The sequence below is a fragment of the Lactuca serriola genome, chromosome 3, assembly GCF_051521515.1.
Source record: "Lactuca serriola cultivar US96UC23 chromosome 3, Lser_US96UC23_V15, whole genome shotgun sequence".
NCBI classification, from domain to species: Eukaryota; Viridiplantae; Streptophyta; class Magnoliopsida; order Asterales; family Asteraceae; genus Lactuca; species Lactuca serriola.
The window spans coordinates 78,496,702-78,510,922 of NC_136410.1; the positions used below are offsets into that span (position 1 = coordinate 78,496,702).

The following is a 14,221-nucleotide window of genomic DNA, read 5'->3' on the forward strand; positions in this document are numbered from 1 at the left end:
ATTGTACATGCAATAAGTGCAATTGTGGTGGTGTTGAGAAAATCAAAAAATATCTTCATAATGAGCATATTATGAATTTTCTAATGGGTTTAAACGATTCTTTCTCTCAAACATGAGGACAGATCCTTCTCATGGATCCTCTTCCCTCGATCAATCGTGTTTTCTCATTGAGTTCAAGAAGAGAAGTAGAAATCTCTCAGTCGTGATACAAATGTTCAACAGTCAATGTCGTTTGTTGCTAAAGCATTACCTTCTTCTTCTCAAGCTCGCAAGCCTTCAACAAATTCCAGATCCAATAACAGAGACATCCCATACTGTACTCACTGCAAATTGTAGGGACACGTTGTGGATAAGTGTTACAAACTTCATGGATATCCACCTGGATATAAATCCAAAAACATAGTTGTTGCTGTTCAAGCTCATGATGATCCTTCAGATCAAATTTCTTCTATCAACAATGATCTTTCCAACATGCTCAAAGGATTTTTCTCAAGAACAATGCCAACAAGTGATGTCGACTTTATCTAATCACATGATTACCGTTAATCCTCATGAAGAAACTACTACAGATAAATGCTATTCGATATCTGTTAATTTTGGACAAAAATCACACAAATAGATATTGGATTCAGGTGCTACTCGACATGTTTGTCACAAAATTGCAATGTTTCTAAAAACCAGAAGAGATTATCATCACACAATTACCTTACCTAAAAAATATACTCTTCCAGTTAATTTTGTTGGAGATATTAACATAGATCATCTTTTTTTTTTCTTAAAGATGTTCTCTATGTTCCTTCTTTTGATTAGAATCTCATTTCTGTTAGTTCTTTAACCAAGAATCAGAGTTTAATGGTTCGGTTTACATGTCATTATGCTCTAATTCAAGATATGAGGGAAATGAAAATGATTGGCAAGGCTGATTTGTGTCAAAAATTATATGTGTTGGATGATAACAAATTCAATAAGCATAATAGAGTTAGCAATGTGAACAATGTGTCTTTGGATGTATGACATAGTAGATTAGGGCATCTTTCTCTGTAGTCTTTGTTTCCAATAGGAGATCACTTATCTGTTAAGACAATTAAACAAGATTTGTTTTCTCATTGTAATATTTGTCCTCTTGTCAAATAGAAACATCTATCCTTTATATCCATGAATTTTCTTCAAAAGGATTGTTTTGCCCTTATACATTATGATATTTAAGGACCATATCACATTCATTCTTGTTAAGGTTTTAGATATTTTGCTACCATTATGGATGATTATAGCAGATACACATGGGTATATATGCTTAAAAACAATTATGATATAATTCAAATCATTCCTTCCTTTTATTAAATGGTTGTCACTCAATTTGAAAAGAAAATCGAGATATTCATATCTAACAATACTAAGGAACTTGAATTTAAAGATTTCTTTGCAGCCAATGGAATAATTCATCAAAGATCTTGCATTGCTAGACCTCAACAAAACTTTGTTGTTAATAGGAAACATCAACATTTGCTTAATGTTGCTAGAGCATTATGTTTTCAGTCAAATTTGCCCATTGATCTTTGGAGTGAGTGCATTTTGATTGCAACCTACCTTATTAATCGTTTTCCATCTAAACTTATTTCAAAATGAAACTCCCTTTTATAGATAATATAACAAACATTATTTATATTCACATATAAGAAAATTTGGTTGTTTAACATATGCATCCACTTTACAAACAGGAAGAACCAAGTTCAGTCCAAGAACCAAATAATGCATATTTGTTCGCTATTTTCCTAATATGAAAGCTTACAAATTGTATGATTTATCCACTAAAGAGTTTCTTGTTCCAAGAGACGTTTTCTTTCATGAAACTATATCTCCTTTCAAAAATGGCTCTGCATCTTCAACTGATATTGGTCTTTTTGACCAAATTGTTCTTCCATTTCCAATGACTGATAAACTTCCTTTTGAATTTGTTTCCAATGATACTCAACCTGATCATGCCCCAATTCCATCACAAGAAATTTAGATTCCTACACCTTTTCCTCCACAAAATACCAGGCAAGTTCGAAATAGAAATCCTGCTACATACTTAAAGGATTTCCATTGTAATTCTTTGAAATATTCCAAACCACTTCTTCTTTGTACCCTTTGGAGGATGTCATCAATTATGACAAATTGTCTTCTTCTCATAAAGCCATGATGATGAGCATTTCTTCTACTTTTGAGCCTAAAAATTATAATCAAGCTGCTAAATATCCTGAGTGGTGCAATGCAATGGATGATGAGTGAAAAGCAATGCATCCTAACAACACTTGGATCATAGTACCCCTAGCTTCAGAAAAACATATTGTAGGTTGTAGCTGGGTATATATTCTTAAATTTGGAAGCAATGGTCATATTGAACGTCACAAAGCAAGGCTTGTTGCTAAAGGGTTCAATCAACAGGAAGGTGTTGAGGTCTTTGACACTTATACCCCTATACCTAAATTAGTTATGGTAAAACTTCTTCTTCCTATAGCTGCTGCAAAATCATGGTACTTGGTCTAACTAGATGTAAAGAATGCTTTCCTAAACGGTGATCTAAAAGAAGAATTTTATATGGACATCCCACCTGGTTTAAATGTTCAAGGACACAAGTGTTCAAAAGGTACAAAATTGGCATGTTGTCTAAATAAATCCGTTTATGGATTAAGATAGGCTTCTTGTCAATGGTTTGAGAAGTTCTTCAATTTTATGATCAAAATTGGTTTCATACAATCCAAGTCATATTAGTCTTTGTTTTTTTAAAGGAATGGGGGCCAATTATGTTGCTTTTTTGGTTTATGTAGACGAAAATTTGATCATAGGATCATCGGTTAAAGATCCAAATTCTTTGATAAGTAAATTGAGTGATCAATTTAAACTTAAAGATTTGGGATCTTTGGGTTATTTTTTGGGTTTAGAAATTGCACGTTCTAAAGAAGGAATTTTTGTATCTCAACGAAATTACACTCTAAAACTAATTAAAGAATTGGGGTTCTTAGGTGCTAAGCCTGTTTTCACTCCAATAGATCCCATAAACAATTTACGAAGTAATGTGGGTAATGTATATGATGATCCAACTCGTTATCGAAGGTTAGTTGGTCGTTTGCTTTATCTAAATAGCACCAGACCCAATATTTCTTACGCTATTCAACAACTATTTCAATACATGTCCAATCCTCGTGTTCCACACTATCAAGCATCAAGTCATCTGGTTAGATATTTGAAACAAAGTCTTGGTCAATGCATTTTCTTATCTTCTAAATCTTCATTGACACTCAAAGCCTTTTGCGACGTTGATCAAGCAAAATGATTGGATTATCGAAAATTAATTACTATTTTTTGCATATTCCTAGGAGATTCATTAATATCATGGAAATCGATGAAACATCCAGGTATTTCACATTCTTCGGCTGAAGCTGAATACAAAGCCATTTCTTCTACCACAACTGAAATTATTTGGTTGAGACAACTTGTGAGAGATTTTGATTGTCCTCTAGAAGAAGCCACATTAGTTTTCTATGATAGCGATGTTGCAATTAAGATTACATCCAATCCGATTTTCCATGAGCGCACTAAACACATCGAAATCGATTTGCATTTTTTTTGTGAAAATTTCATTGATAAGACAATTCAATTAATGCCCATTCGATCTCAATTCGAGTTAGCATATATGTTTACTAAGCCCCTTCCATCTACACAGCTGCAACATTTCATGAACAAGATGGCGTTGGAGAACATATATTTCCCTCTGCCACCTTGAGGTGGGGGGTGGGGGTAGGGGGTATTAGGACTACTATTGTACATTTGTAAATAGTTTAGGGTTGATATTGTATCTTTCTATATTTTTTTTTGTATATTTCTTACTCTTTGTACAGTTGTATATGTATTGTAAGAGCTTTGCTAATTGTTTGTTAATTCAATACACAACTTCTCTTTCTTTGGTTCGTGTAATAACCGGGTGGGTATTATATATGATACAATGTTTTTTTAGGCTTGGTAAATATTTAATATTATATGAATCTAAGAATTAGGAAAATAAGATTGAATATTTGGAGCTTGAGAATTGGCCTTGTAGGTTTTTAGAATCGAACCCAAAAACTATATAGTAAAAAACCTAAAGTTTTTTTTAACATAAAGTGCCTTCTCCACCGTTATGCCTTCTTCCCGAGTTTTTTTTTGTAAATTCAATAATAAAAGGGAAGGAAAATATTGACAAAAAGAAGGGGAGGGGAAAAAAATTTCTTATTCCGTGTTCCCGAGTTCGAAGGAAATGAAAGAAAAATTTTAACTTTCTGTGTTCCCGAGTTAGGAAGAAAAAGAAAAAAAAAAACTAAAAGATTTTTCTTCCCCTCATTTTTCATTTCGAATCCACCCAATTTGGAAGGAAAATATGGTTCCAAAATTATTTCCTTTTACTCACTTTCATTCCACAAATTATTCCTCATTTTTCTTAGACATCACTCGTATTCCCTCCATATCTATCCATATCCCTCCTTTTAGATCTACTCGGGAACAAGACATTAGAGTAAATGGCAGATACGAGTGCGGCGCCTACTCCCTTTCCCCTCCATCCTCCCCTATTTTTGTGTCGCTGTCACCCTCTATTCCCCTCCCTGACTGACATATAATGGAGGAGTGATAGCGGAGGCCGGAGGTAAAAACCTAGGATCGGCTTGGTCATGAGGCACGATGAAGATGTCGCTGACAGGTTGATACTCCGATTGAGGACGATAAACGATCGGTGCATGTGTGGAGAAGTTGGTGGGGCAGGGGAATTTCTCAAAAATATACAAGGTAAGAACGTTGAGACATTTTACTAAGGTGCTGTTTGTTTTTTCTGAGGTAAAATGTATGCAGTCTGCGGACCACATCTGCAGACCTCTGCATTAGAAGAGTGATAGCGGAGGCCGGAGGTAAAAACCTAGGATCAGCTTGGTCATGAGGCACGATGAAGATGTCGCTGACAGGTTGATACTCCGATTGAGGACGATAAACGATCGGTGCACGTGTGGAGAAGTTGGTGGGGCAGGGGAATTTCTCAAAAATATACAAGGTAAGAACGTTGAGACATTTTACTAAGGTGCTGTTTGTTTTTTCTGAGGTAAAATGTATGCAGTCTGCGGACCAAATCTGCAGACCTCTGCATTAGAAGAGGTGAACCTAACGTCTGCAGTCTGAAAGAAAAAGACTATTTATCTTTTAACATCTATAGACTGCTAGAATAAACTAAAATCTAATTAAACTTATTAAAAAAAACTTAGAAGAGTTTTTCAATAATTTAATTACTTTATTATAGATAATTAACACATATATATATCAACTTTTATGTACTATTGTATAAAAAGTGAAAATAAAATGGTACGAACTAACGTATATATTTGATAAAAACCAATAAACTTTAGTCGTAAAGTTATAAATAAACATTGTAATTATGGATAAAAGATTTAACACATAAATTTGATGGAAATAAACTTTGATTTTCAATGAAAATTTTCAAAAATTTTATTTTTACTTTTTCAATTAAATCAATTAAAATTTTGGCATAAATATTCTTCCTAAGAAACGAATGATACTACATTAAATAATGTTTTATAAAATCTAACACAAAAAAAAGACAATATGAAGATTTTTTTTTCATATCTATATAAACAGCTCCAATAATCTTATTCTAATTAAATTTTTATTTATAAATTTGTCAAAAATGTCATGATTGTGTCGTCGAACTTTTTTCTTTTAGTATTGTAATTTTTTTATTAAAAATTGTTTATAATAGATAAAGTTAGAATAAATCTAAGTTAAAAAAACATATATATATATATATATGTTTTTTAGAGTAAAAGATGTCCGAAGATGTTTGAAGACTCTGGTCCATATTTGCACCAAGAAGAGGACGTACGTATATTTTTAGGTCTGCAGTCTTAAAAAAAAACAAATACTCTGCGAAACTTAATGTCTGGGAGTGGTTTGCGCCGAGCAGACAGAATAGGCCAAAAAAATATGCAGACAAAATACAAACAACACCTAAATCGGGGGCATTACTATTCATCTACTTCTTTTTTTTCTCCCCTCATCCGATTGTTAATATATTTACTAAATCCCATTAGTTTTCTATACTCTCCTAGTCTCCTTTCCAAACTCATTTTAGTCTTTCGTACCCATGTTGGATTTGGGGGGATGTTAGATGTTAATACTTTGTATAATCTCTGGCGTTACAGGTTTAAGCATTCTTTAGGGATCGTTATGTAAATTAGCCTAGGTATAATTCTTCATTTTATCTTAATCTATTCTTATTCAAATATACTTGATTTCACTTCTCCATTCACGGTTTTCATCTTCAACTTAATACAAACCCATTCAACCTAATCCAATCATTCATAAGAAATACTGAAAATTTATACCTTGTAGATCATGAATATGACAGGAAAGAGCATGAGGATGTGGCAGATCAGGCAAGAACTATTTACACAAAAATTCCTACATGTGTGTGTTGTGGATATATATTATATATAATTAGTAACAATGCATTCATCAAAGGGGTATAATATTACCTAGGATCCAAGCCAGTTTGCTGTGTGGTTTTGCTTCTGCAGCAACTAACATCAAAAGGTATGTTATATATTATAAAATAGGAAAAATAATTTCAGGAAAAAAAAGGGAAAAAGAAGGTGTAAATAGTAAATACCCTTTTTTGTGTGTAAACACTGAAACTGTCCATCACGAGTATTGCACTGACCGTTTTCCTCATGACACTCATTGCAGGGAGTTGACAAGTTAAATGAAACAGAGAATGTAGAACCGAGAATAGCAAGAGAGAAGGCAAACAAGATGGCAAGAACAGAGGCAAACAAGAGAGAAGAACAGAGGCAAAATAGATGGCAAGAATCATTTCAAACGTCCAGCAGAAAAGGTTAAAGGTTAGACACTTATTGTCACAAATGCACTTGAGACTTTATACATATATATCTTTTAGGTCTATTTTGTTCAATAGAGAAAAGTAAAGATTGGAATATGTAAACAGGATTGTTTTAATCAAAATAACTCTTTGATTATATGAGAAACTCTCTCAAAATTCACGATATTACAATGTTTTCCAATGATTATAGCTTGACCTAAAACAATGTATGTATAATCCTAACTACCGACTTGTAATTAGATTACAATCAGGAAACTAGAAACCGATTTGTTTATGATTTCCTAAAAACTAGGTTGCTATTGCTTGGTCTCCAAGTCCTACTCGACTTAGGATTCCAACAAAAAGTCTTTCATACATTTGGGCTAAAAACATAGAAATTCTGTCACTTTTATAAATATCTCTTCATTGAGCACCACTATCAAGACTTTTGAGTCACAGAATATTCTTCTCCTCCATTAATCCTTAACCCCTTTGAAACTCCAAAAAATTGACTTGGAAAGTTTCATGTGGTCCCCTCTTCACGCGATCTAATACTTTTCAACTGCCGTAATTCAAACTTAGAACAAGACCTCTTTGAAAGATAGACACTGTTTTATTAAATTTCCAATATGAAATCATCCTAGAAGAAAGTATATATAGACCTTACATCAGTATGTGTATGTAAGATACTCATACGGGTAACGGAAACAACCCACTCGAAGAAAGTTATGAAGGTAACATAAGCTTTCACATTATTTGTATTTTTACAGCATCAAGAAAATATAAATAAATTAAGCTGTTTTACCATGTGGAAACCCAGCAGTTGACTTGAAGTTTCTACAAAGACCAAGTCTTTTAAGCAATTGGAAACTTTGATCAAAATTTCCATTAAGAATCAAGACTTGACTCATTGACTTTTGTTGTTTATTAGTTGCATGTAATTATCAACAACATTTAGTTCATATAATGTTTTGATTTATGTTCCTGCTTATTAAATCATCTGGATATGCCAAACATTATGGATCAAGGCTTTTCGAAAAGGATTTGATTTTTCAGGTTGGGGATTGATTCATATTTTTGGGTATGTATGTGCTTCTGCCTTCTAGTGCTTGGTTTAATTAAAAGTGCGACAACTAGAAGGTTACTTATTATTATGCAACAAGGTTTCAACCTTTGATCAATTTATGTAACTATGTTAACGTTTATACAAAATATGTAACGAAATTGCATGTAAAAATATGGGCCAGTTTATGTCACCTGTTAACCTGAAACAGGTTGTGTATGTTGACAGCGGCAGTGAAACCCTTATTGACAACCCCACCTGTAGTGAATGCATAAAGTGACACTTCCGTCACTTAATCCATTAAGTTGAAAAGAAACAACAATGTATAGCTATCCCATTAAATCAAAAAGAAACAAACACTTAATGTTAATTACATTCCTTTTCATGATCTCACCAAAAAGCAAATATTTAGGGCATAGAAACGATGAAAATTTGAACAAAAACCACGAGGGGTACATGATCATGAATATGCAATCTATTTGACAGTTAGTGTAGTTGATGTGGTGCTAGCACTATGCCATTCACTGGTGATGGAGACTGGCGAAGGCAAGAAGTCTTTCAACAAAACCGTCTTATTGCTGGCTTCAGACGGTGGTGGCGGTTTTGCTTTTTCCAAGTCTCTGATACTGTCATCTGAATCTATTCTCCCATGGGATTGAATATCCTCCAACGCATCTAACACCTCATTCATTGTAGGCCTCATTTCTGAATAATACTGTAAACACTGAAAAGCCAACTCTGCCACTGATGTTATCATCCTCATGATTTCAGGATCTGAATCGGATCCTAAAACCGGGTCGATCAATTGATCTAGCGCACATCTTTGGATCTTGTTCAAAGCCAGATTAGCCAAACTAATATCGTCTTCAGACCTATTTAAGTCGACTGCCCTCATCGATGATATTAGTTCAATCAAGACCACTCCAAAGCTGTAAACATCACTCTTTTCTGTTAATTGGTAACGATTGTGATATTGGGGATCCAAATATCCTGGTGTTCCCTGAGGAGCTGTAGACACATGCGTGACATCATTTGGTAACAGCCTCGAGAGCCCAAAATCTGCTACTTTGGCACTGAAATTGTGATCAAGGAGAATGTTACTGGTCTTGACATCTCGGTGTATGATTTCAGAGGCATGAAGGTAGACTAACGCTCTGGCAGTTTCAATTGCAATGTTCATTCTTAATGGCCATGTCAGAAAGCTTGGATTTGCTAGTTCTCCATGGAGGTGATCTGCAACAGTGCCATTGGTGATGTATTCATACACAAGGAGAAGTTCATGGCTTTGTCTAGAGGTGCAACCATAGAGCACCACAAGGTTGGGGTGACGTAATCCGGTGAGGATTTGAACCTCATTCACAAATTGTTGGACTCGTTTGTAGTTGTGCTCATAAAGTCTCTTCACTGCAACTTCTCTCCCATCTTGGAGTTTTCCATAGTAAACAGCTCCAAAACCTCCATTCCCTAGTTCCTTAGAAGGGTTGAAATTTTTGGTGGCATCTTCAAGCTCTGTGCAGGAGAAAACAGATACACCGTAGAAAAGACTCGCATCTTCAACGTTTGGTGATTTTTCCTTTGAAGAGAAATAGGAAAAAGGGTGGCTCTTGTACCGACGCCATATTATGAAGATGACAAAAAAGATGATGATGATGACGAAGGCAGATCCAACAAGAACTAAAATAAGAATATACAACAACTTCACTAACAACTTCATAGATATGTGTGTACGCATTTATATATTTAGCAGTAATGCATTTTATGCAAGATGTGTATTACCTAGGATATATTTCAGTTTTCTGAGTGGTGTTTCTGCAGCAACCAAACAACAAAAGACAAGTTATATCAGTTATCCGGTATACCCAGAATAAGGCGAAAACACAAAGGAAAAAAAAAAGGTGTAAATACCATTTTTGGCGTATAAACAGTACTGGAACTGTCCATTGAGAGTGTAGCATCGGCCCTCTTCCTTTTGACACTTATTGCATGGAGTTACAAAATTAATAGAGACTACAGAATTGAGAAGAGAAAATATGTTGGTCTCGTTACCATTACTACTCTCTCCCACTTTCACAGGCAGCTGTATTACTTGACATGCAGGCGGGAGATCACTTGGAACTGCTTTATCACTGATGGAATGGTTATAGTAGAAACTGTAATCTCCACATCTCTTTTTATTGTAATTAGATTGGTCAAAATAAGATTCCATTTCTGCAACATCATTTGGAAGCTTTGCGCATTTGTAGAGAGTGATGAAGGTTACGAGTGAAATGGAATAGAGAAGAGGAGTTGGAGAAGTGAAATTATCCATAAGTGCCCCACAACTGCTATTATTCACAAGTCTTTCAAACGTTAGATTACGGATCGACACGATCGATTCAGACACATACTTGCCATAAATGTCATATGAGTTTCTTCCAAGTTGAATACTCCCACCATTCAAAGTACAGTTGACCTTAATCAACCCACATTGCATGTCAGTGGCATTATTATAAAACGGGTACGTGAAGGAGGCCAAATTTGGACAATTGAAACTTTCTGGGCAGATAGACAGAGAAGTGTTGAGTTCTGTAACAGAGCGAATATAAGGTACAAAAGAGAGAACAAGTGAGGCTAAAAAGAAGACGCGAATCATTTCAAATGTCCAACAGAAAAATTTAGACACTTAATATCACCTGTGTTCTCGAGACTCCATTATATATATCTTGTAGCTAGGTCTATGTGTTCTCTACAGCAAGTCTTTGGAACAGTTAGGCTAAAATATGAGAGTCTTATGTGAGTAGCATTTAGTAAGCGTTCACACCCAAATACTCAACTTGCCGCCAAAGGCATATAAATTCTCCACTTTTGTAATTTTCTCCTTATTGATGAAGACCTCAAGGCATTTGAGTCGCCGACTCTTCACCTCCATCCATTCTTAACCCCTTTTAAACGTCAAAACATCCCTTGGAAAGTTTCATGTGGTTGCCATTATATGCCCATCTAATACGTCTCAAACTCACAATATTTTTTTTTCAACGACCCCTGAATAATCCAAACTTACGAATAAGCTACATTTTTAGACCCTAGAAAGTAGAAACCATTTCCTTAAATTTCCAATATCACATCATCCTCGAAGAAAGTATATACTTTTTCACTGACATAAATGTTCGACCATGAAATTGACCTTATATAGGATCAATCATTGATCAATGTTAAAGTTGGTTCGGAATCATGGACACAGATCCAATCGATACGACCTACTTAAAGAAATAATCAAGGTAACATAAAGCTTTCACATGTTTTAATTAATTGTGGTTTAACAGCATCAAAATATATATAAATTTAGGGTGTTTTACCATATGGAAACTCAACACTGGACTTGAAGTTTCTATTAAAAACAAAGTCTTTTAAACAAGTGGGACAGAAATTTTGATCAAAATTTTCTTTATCGATCAAGACAAACTATCAAGACTTCATTGACTCGTTGACTCTCCATGATCTCTGCTCCATTGAGCAATTATCATCCTTGCTTTCTTTGAAACACGACATTAATTAATTTCATGCAAAATGTGAGAGAGGAAGCATCTGTTGAATTGAAGAATGTGTTAAGGGACGTAAAAAATCAAAATTACTTTACCAATGTGCTGTTAATACAGTGGCGGAGCTAGAATATTTGCAAAAGGTGTGAAATTTACTACAATTTGATTATAGTTTTATTTTTTGAGGGGTAATTAGATCTTTAACTGAATATTTTAAACAAAAATTCTTAAAGATATCTAATAACTACCAAACTTGAAGAGAGGCAAACGCAAGTGCGCAACTATCATTCATTCTCATATCGCATTGGCCCACAGATAGCAGTCTACTTGAGCATTTGTTTGACTAGGGCATTAGGATGTGTTAATCTTATAAAAAAAATCTTAATAAATTAAGTGAGCAAAATGGAATCCTTAGTCATCTCCGATGGGGATTTAATGGGTGGTCTAATGGAGAGTTTAATCTCATTAAATTCAAAATCCTCATTGTGGGAAAATGACTAGGAGATGATTCAATAGAATGGAGAGTTCAATCCCCATTAAACTCTATATTCTCTCTCCTCTCTCTCTCTCACACACACACACACACACACACATATATATATATATATATATATATATATATATATTACATGAGTTTATTTAAAAAAAAATTATATATGAAATTTTAAAATTTTGAAAAGTTTGAATTTATAAGAAAAATGAGAAAAAGTTTGAATTATTAAAATTAATGAGACTTTAATGTATTGAATACATTACATATATAAACTCTTTCTAATAAATACTATATATATATATATATATATATATATATATATATATATATATATATATATATAGCTAGGTTCATTTGTTTAAACTAATTATTGTGTTATTGTATGTATCAATGTGGATCAATAATTTCAAAAACTTGAATAAGGATATATAATCTTGCCTATTAATTAATTTTGTTAATTAAATAAAAATTTAATTAATCCCTAAAATATTGGATTGGTTTCCTTTAAATCCCTTGAAACCGTTACTGCTTCTTTATCACCGATCCATCCCTACTTTTTCAACCTAACTGATGCCGATGATTGAAGAAGATAAGTGGCTGGAGCTTGCCCGTTCGCCGGCCAACACCATCAGCCACCACCAAGCCACCATCGCCACCGAACTCACCAGAATCGATTTCGAACAGAAATCGATCGTATCAGCCTTCAGCGATTTCGAATATTACTAACCTGGGATTGAATGTTGTAACTAAAATCATTCAGAAGCAAAAATCGGTATTATCGTTCATTGTTCGAGCATCAGAGGATAGAAAATTGGTTTGTGTATTGCAAGCTTCATTGGAAGTCGAAATCATATCTTCAAAATCCGGATCAATCACGATCGGAATTGAATTTAGAACATACATCGGGTTTAATGGATATCAATCAGAATTCATGATAGATGTGAAGTGGTTCAATTTTGACTTTTCCTAAGTCAAACGGGGTATTCTTGTGTTCCAACTTCAAGGTTGGGATTTCAGTGCTTTTGGAAGATGGTATTCAGATGCTTGTTTATGCTGGGGAATATGATTTTATTTGCAATTAGTTAGGTAAGATACGAATTCCAATTCTGTTGGAATGGAATCATGAATTCCAATTCTGTTGGAATCACAGAAGTTGATGTTTGAAGAACGGACCACATTATTCTTTTAAAATGTATTACTTGTTGTTACATTTTGATGTTTTCTTTTAGAATGGAATCATGAATTCCAATTCTGTTTTCTCCAAGAAGTTTTTAAGGTTACTTTTAAACTGATGGTTCAAAACTATTGTTTCTCTTCAAAATATTCATTCATTCAAAACATTTATTTTGTCAGAATAGATAATCTGACATTCTCATAGAATATCATTCTAACATAATTATCTTAGAATTATAATCTAATTAATTAAGAAAATGAAAATTCAAAATTAAGAAAATCAAATATATCTAAAAATTCGAAACTTTTTATTAATTAAACTTGTGTTTCCTAATTATTAACTTTTTTGGTAAATTAAGAAAGTGAATGTTACCTATTTATGCATATAATAACACGATACTTAGTTTGAATAGAATAATCTAGACATATATATATATATATATATATATATATATATATATATATATATATATATATATATATTACCTTACATATTAAATGTAAAATTTTAGGGAAAATGTCATTGTAGCCCCACTAACTTACGAGTTTTGGTTTAAAAGGTCCCTTATTTTATTTTTTGGCTTTAGAAGAGCATAAACTAACATTTAACCGGCTAATTTGGGATTTGACCCAATTCAACCGGTTTGCTTGCCATGTCATCATCCAAGTAACCTACTGAGTCAACTCAGACGAGTCGGTTTACACGTCATCGACTCACCACCGAGTTCACTTACTTGGGCACTAAGGGTTAGGTGGTCCCTTACTATATAAATGGATGGTCTCTTGGACAAAACCCTAACACTTTGTTACCACTTCCGGTCAAACACAACTCGACAAACGAAAATAGAATACTCGTGTTCCTTTTCACTGTCTTCCATGGAGCCTACCCCACTACCATCACCAGATACTATAAACTCCAACAACTCGATTAGCTCAAGAGACGGGCTATACTTGAACGATTTGCACACGATTTTCTGCGACTGTGGTGATAAAATAGCCGAGCAAAACGGTGAGGTGGAGCGCATGAAGGAGGAGATGGGTCGCGATTACCTTCATTCCAGGGTTGATGTCCTGAA

The 14,221-nt window shown here is 34.0% G+C and overlaps 1 protein-coding gene across 2 annotated transcripts; it reads right to left on the bottom strand.

The window, feature by feature from the left end:
• Window positions 1–8,266: 8,266 nt before the first annotated feature.
• Window positions 8,267–10,843, bottom strand: LOC145092718 (LEAF RUST 10 DISEASE-RESISTANCE LOCUS RECEPTOR-LIKE PROTEIN KINASE-like 1.1). Of its 2 annotated transcripts, XM_079030694.1 has the most exons (4): window positions 10,634–10,842; window positions 9,867–10,526; window positions 9,738–9,770; window positions 8,267–9,635 (listed from the first exon to the last, which is right to left on the bottom strand). In XM_079030694.1, the coding sequence occupies exons 2-4, from the start codon at window positions 10,432–10,434 to the stop codon at window positions 8,437–8,439; spliced, it is 1,800 nt and encodes a 599-aa protein (XP_078886820.1). In that variant the 5' UTR covers window positions 10,435–10,526; window positions 10,634–10,842; the 3' UTR covers window positions 8,267–8,436. The 2 variants fall into 2 exon arrangements, with proteins under 2 accessions (XP_078886820.1, XP_078886819.1); XM_079030693.1 differs by having other exon boundaries at window positions 9,867–10,843.
• Window positions 10,844–14,221: the final 3,378 nt, after the last annotated feature.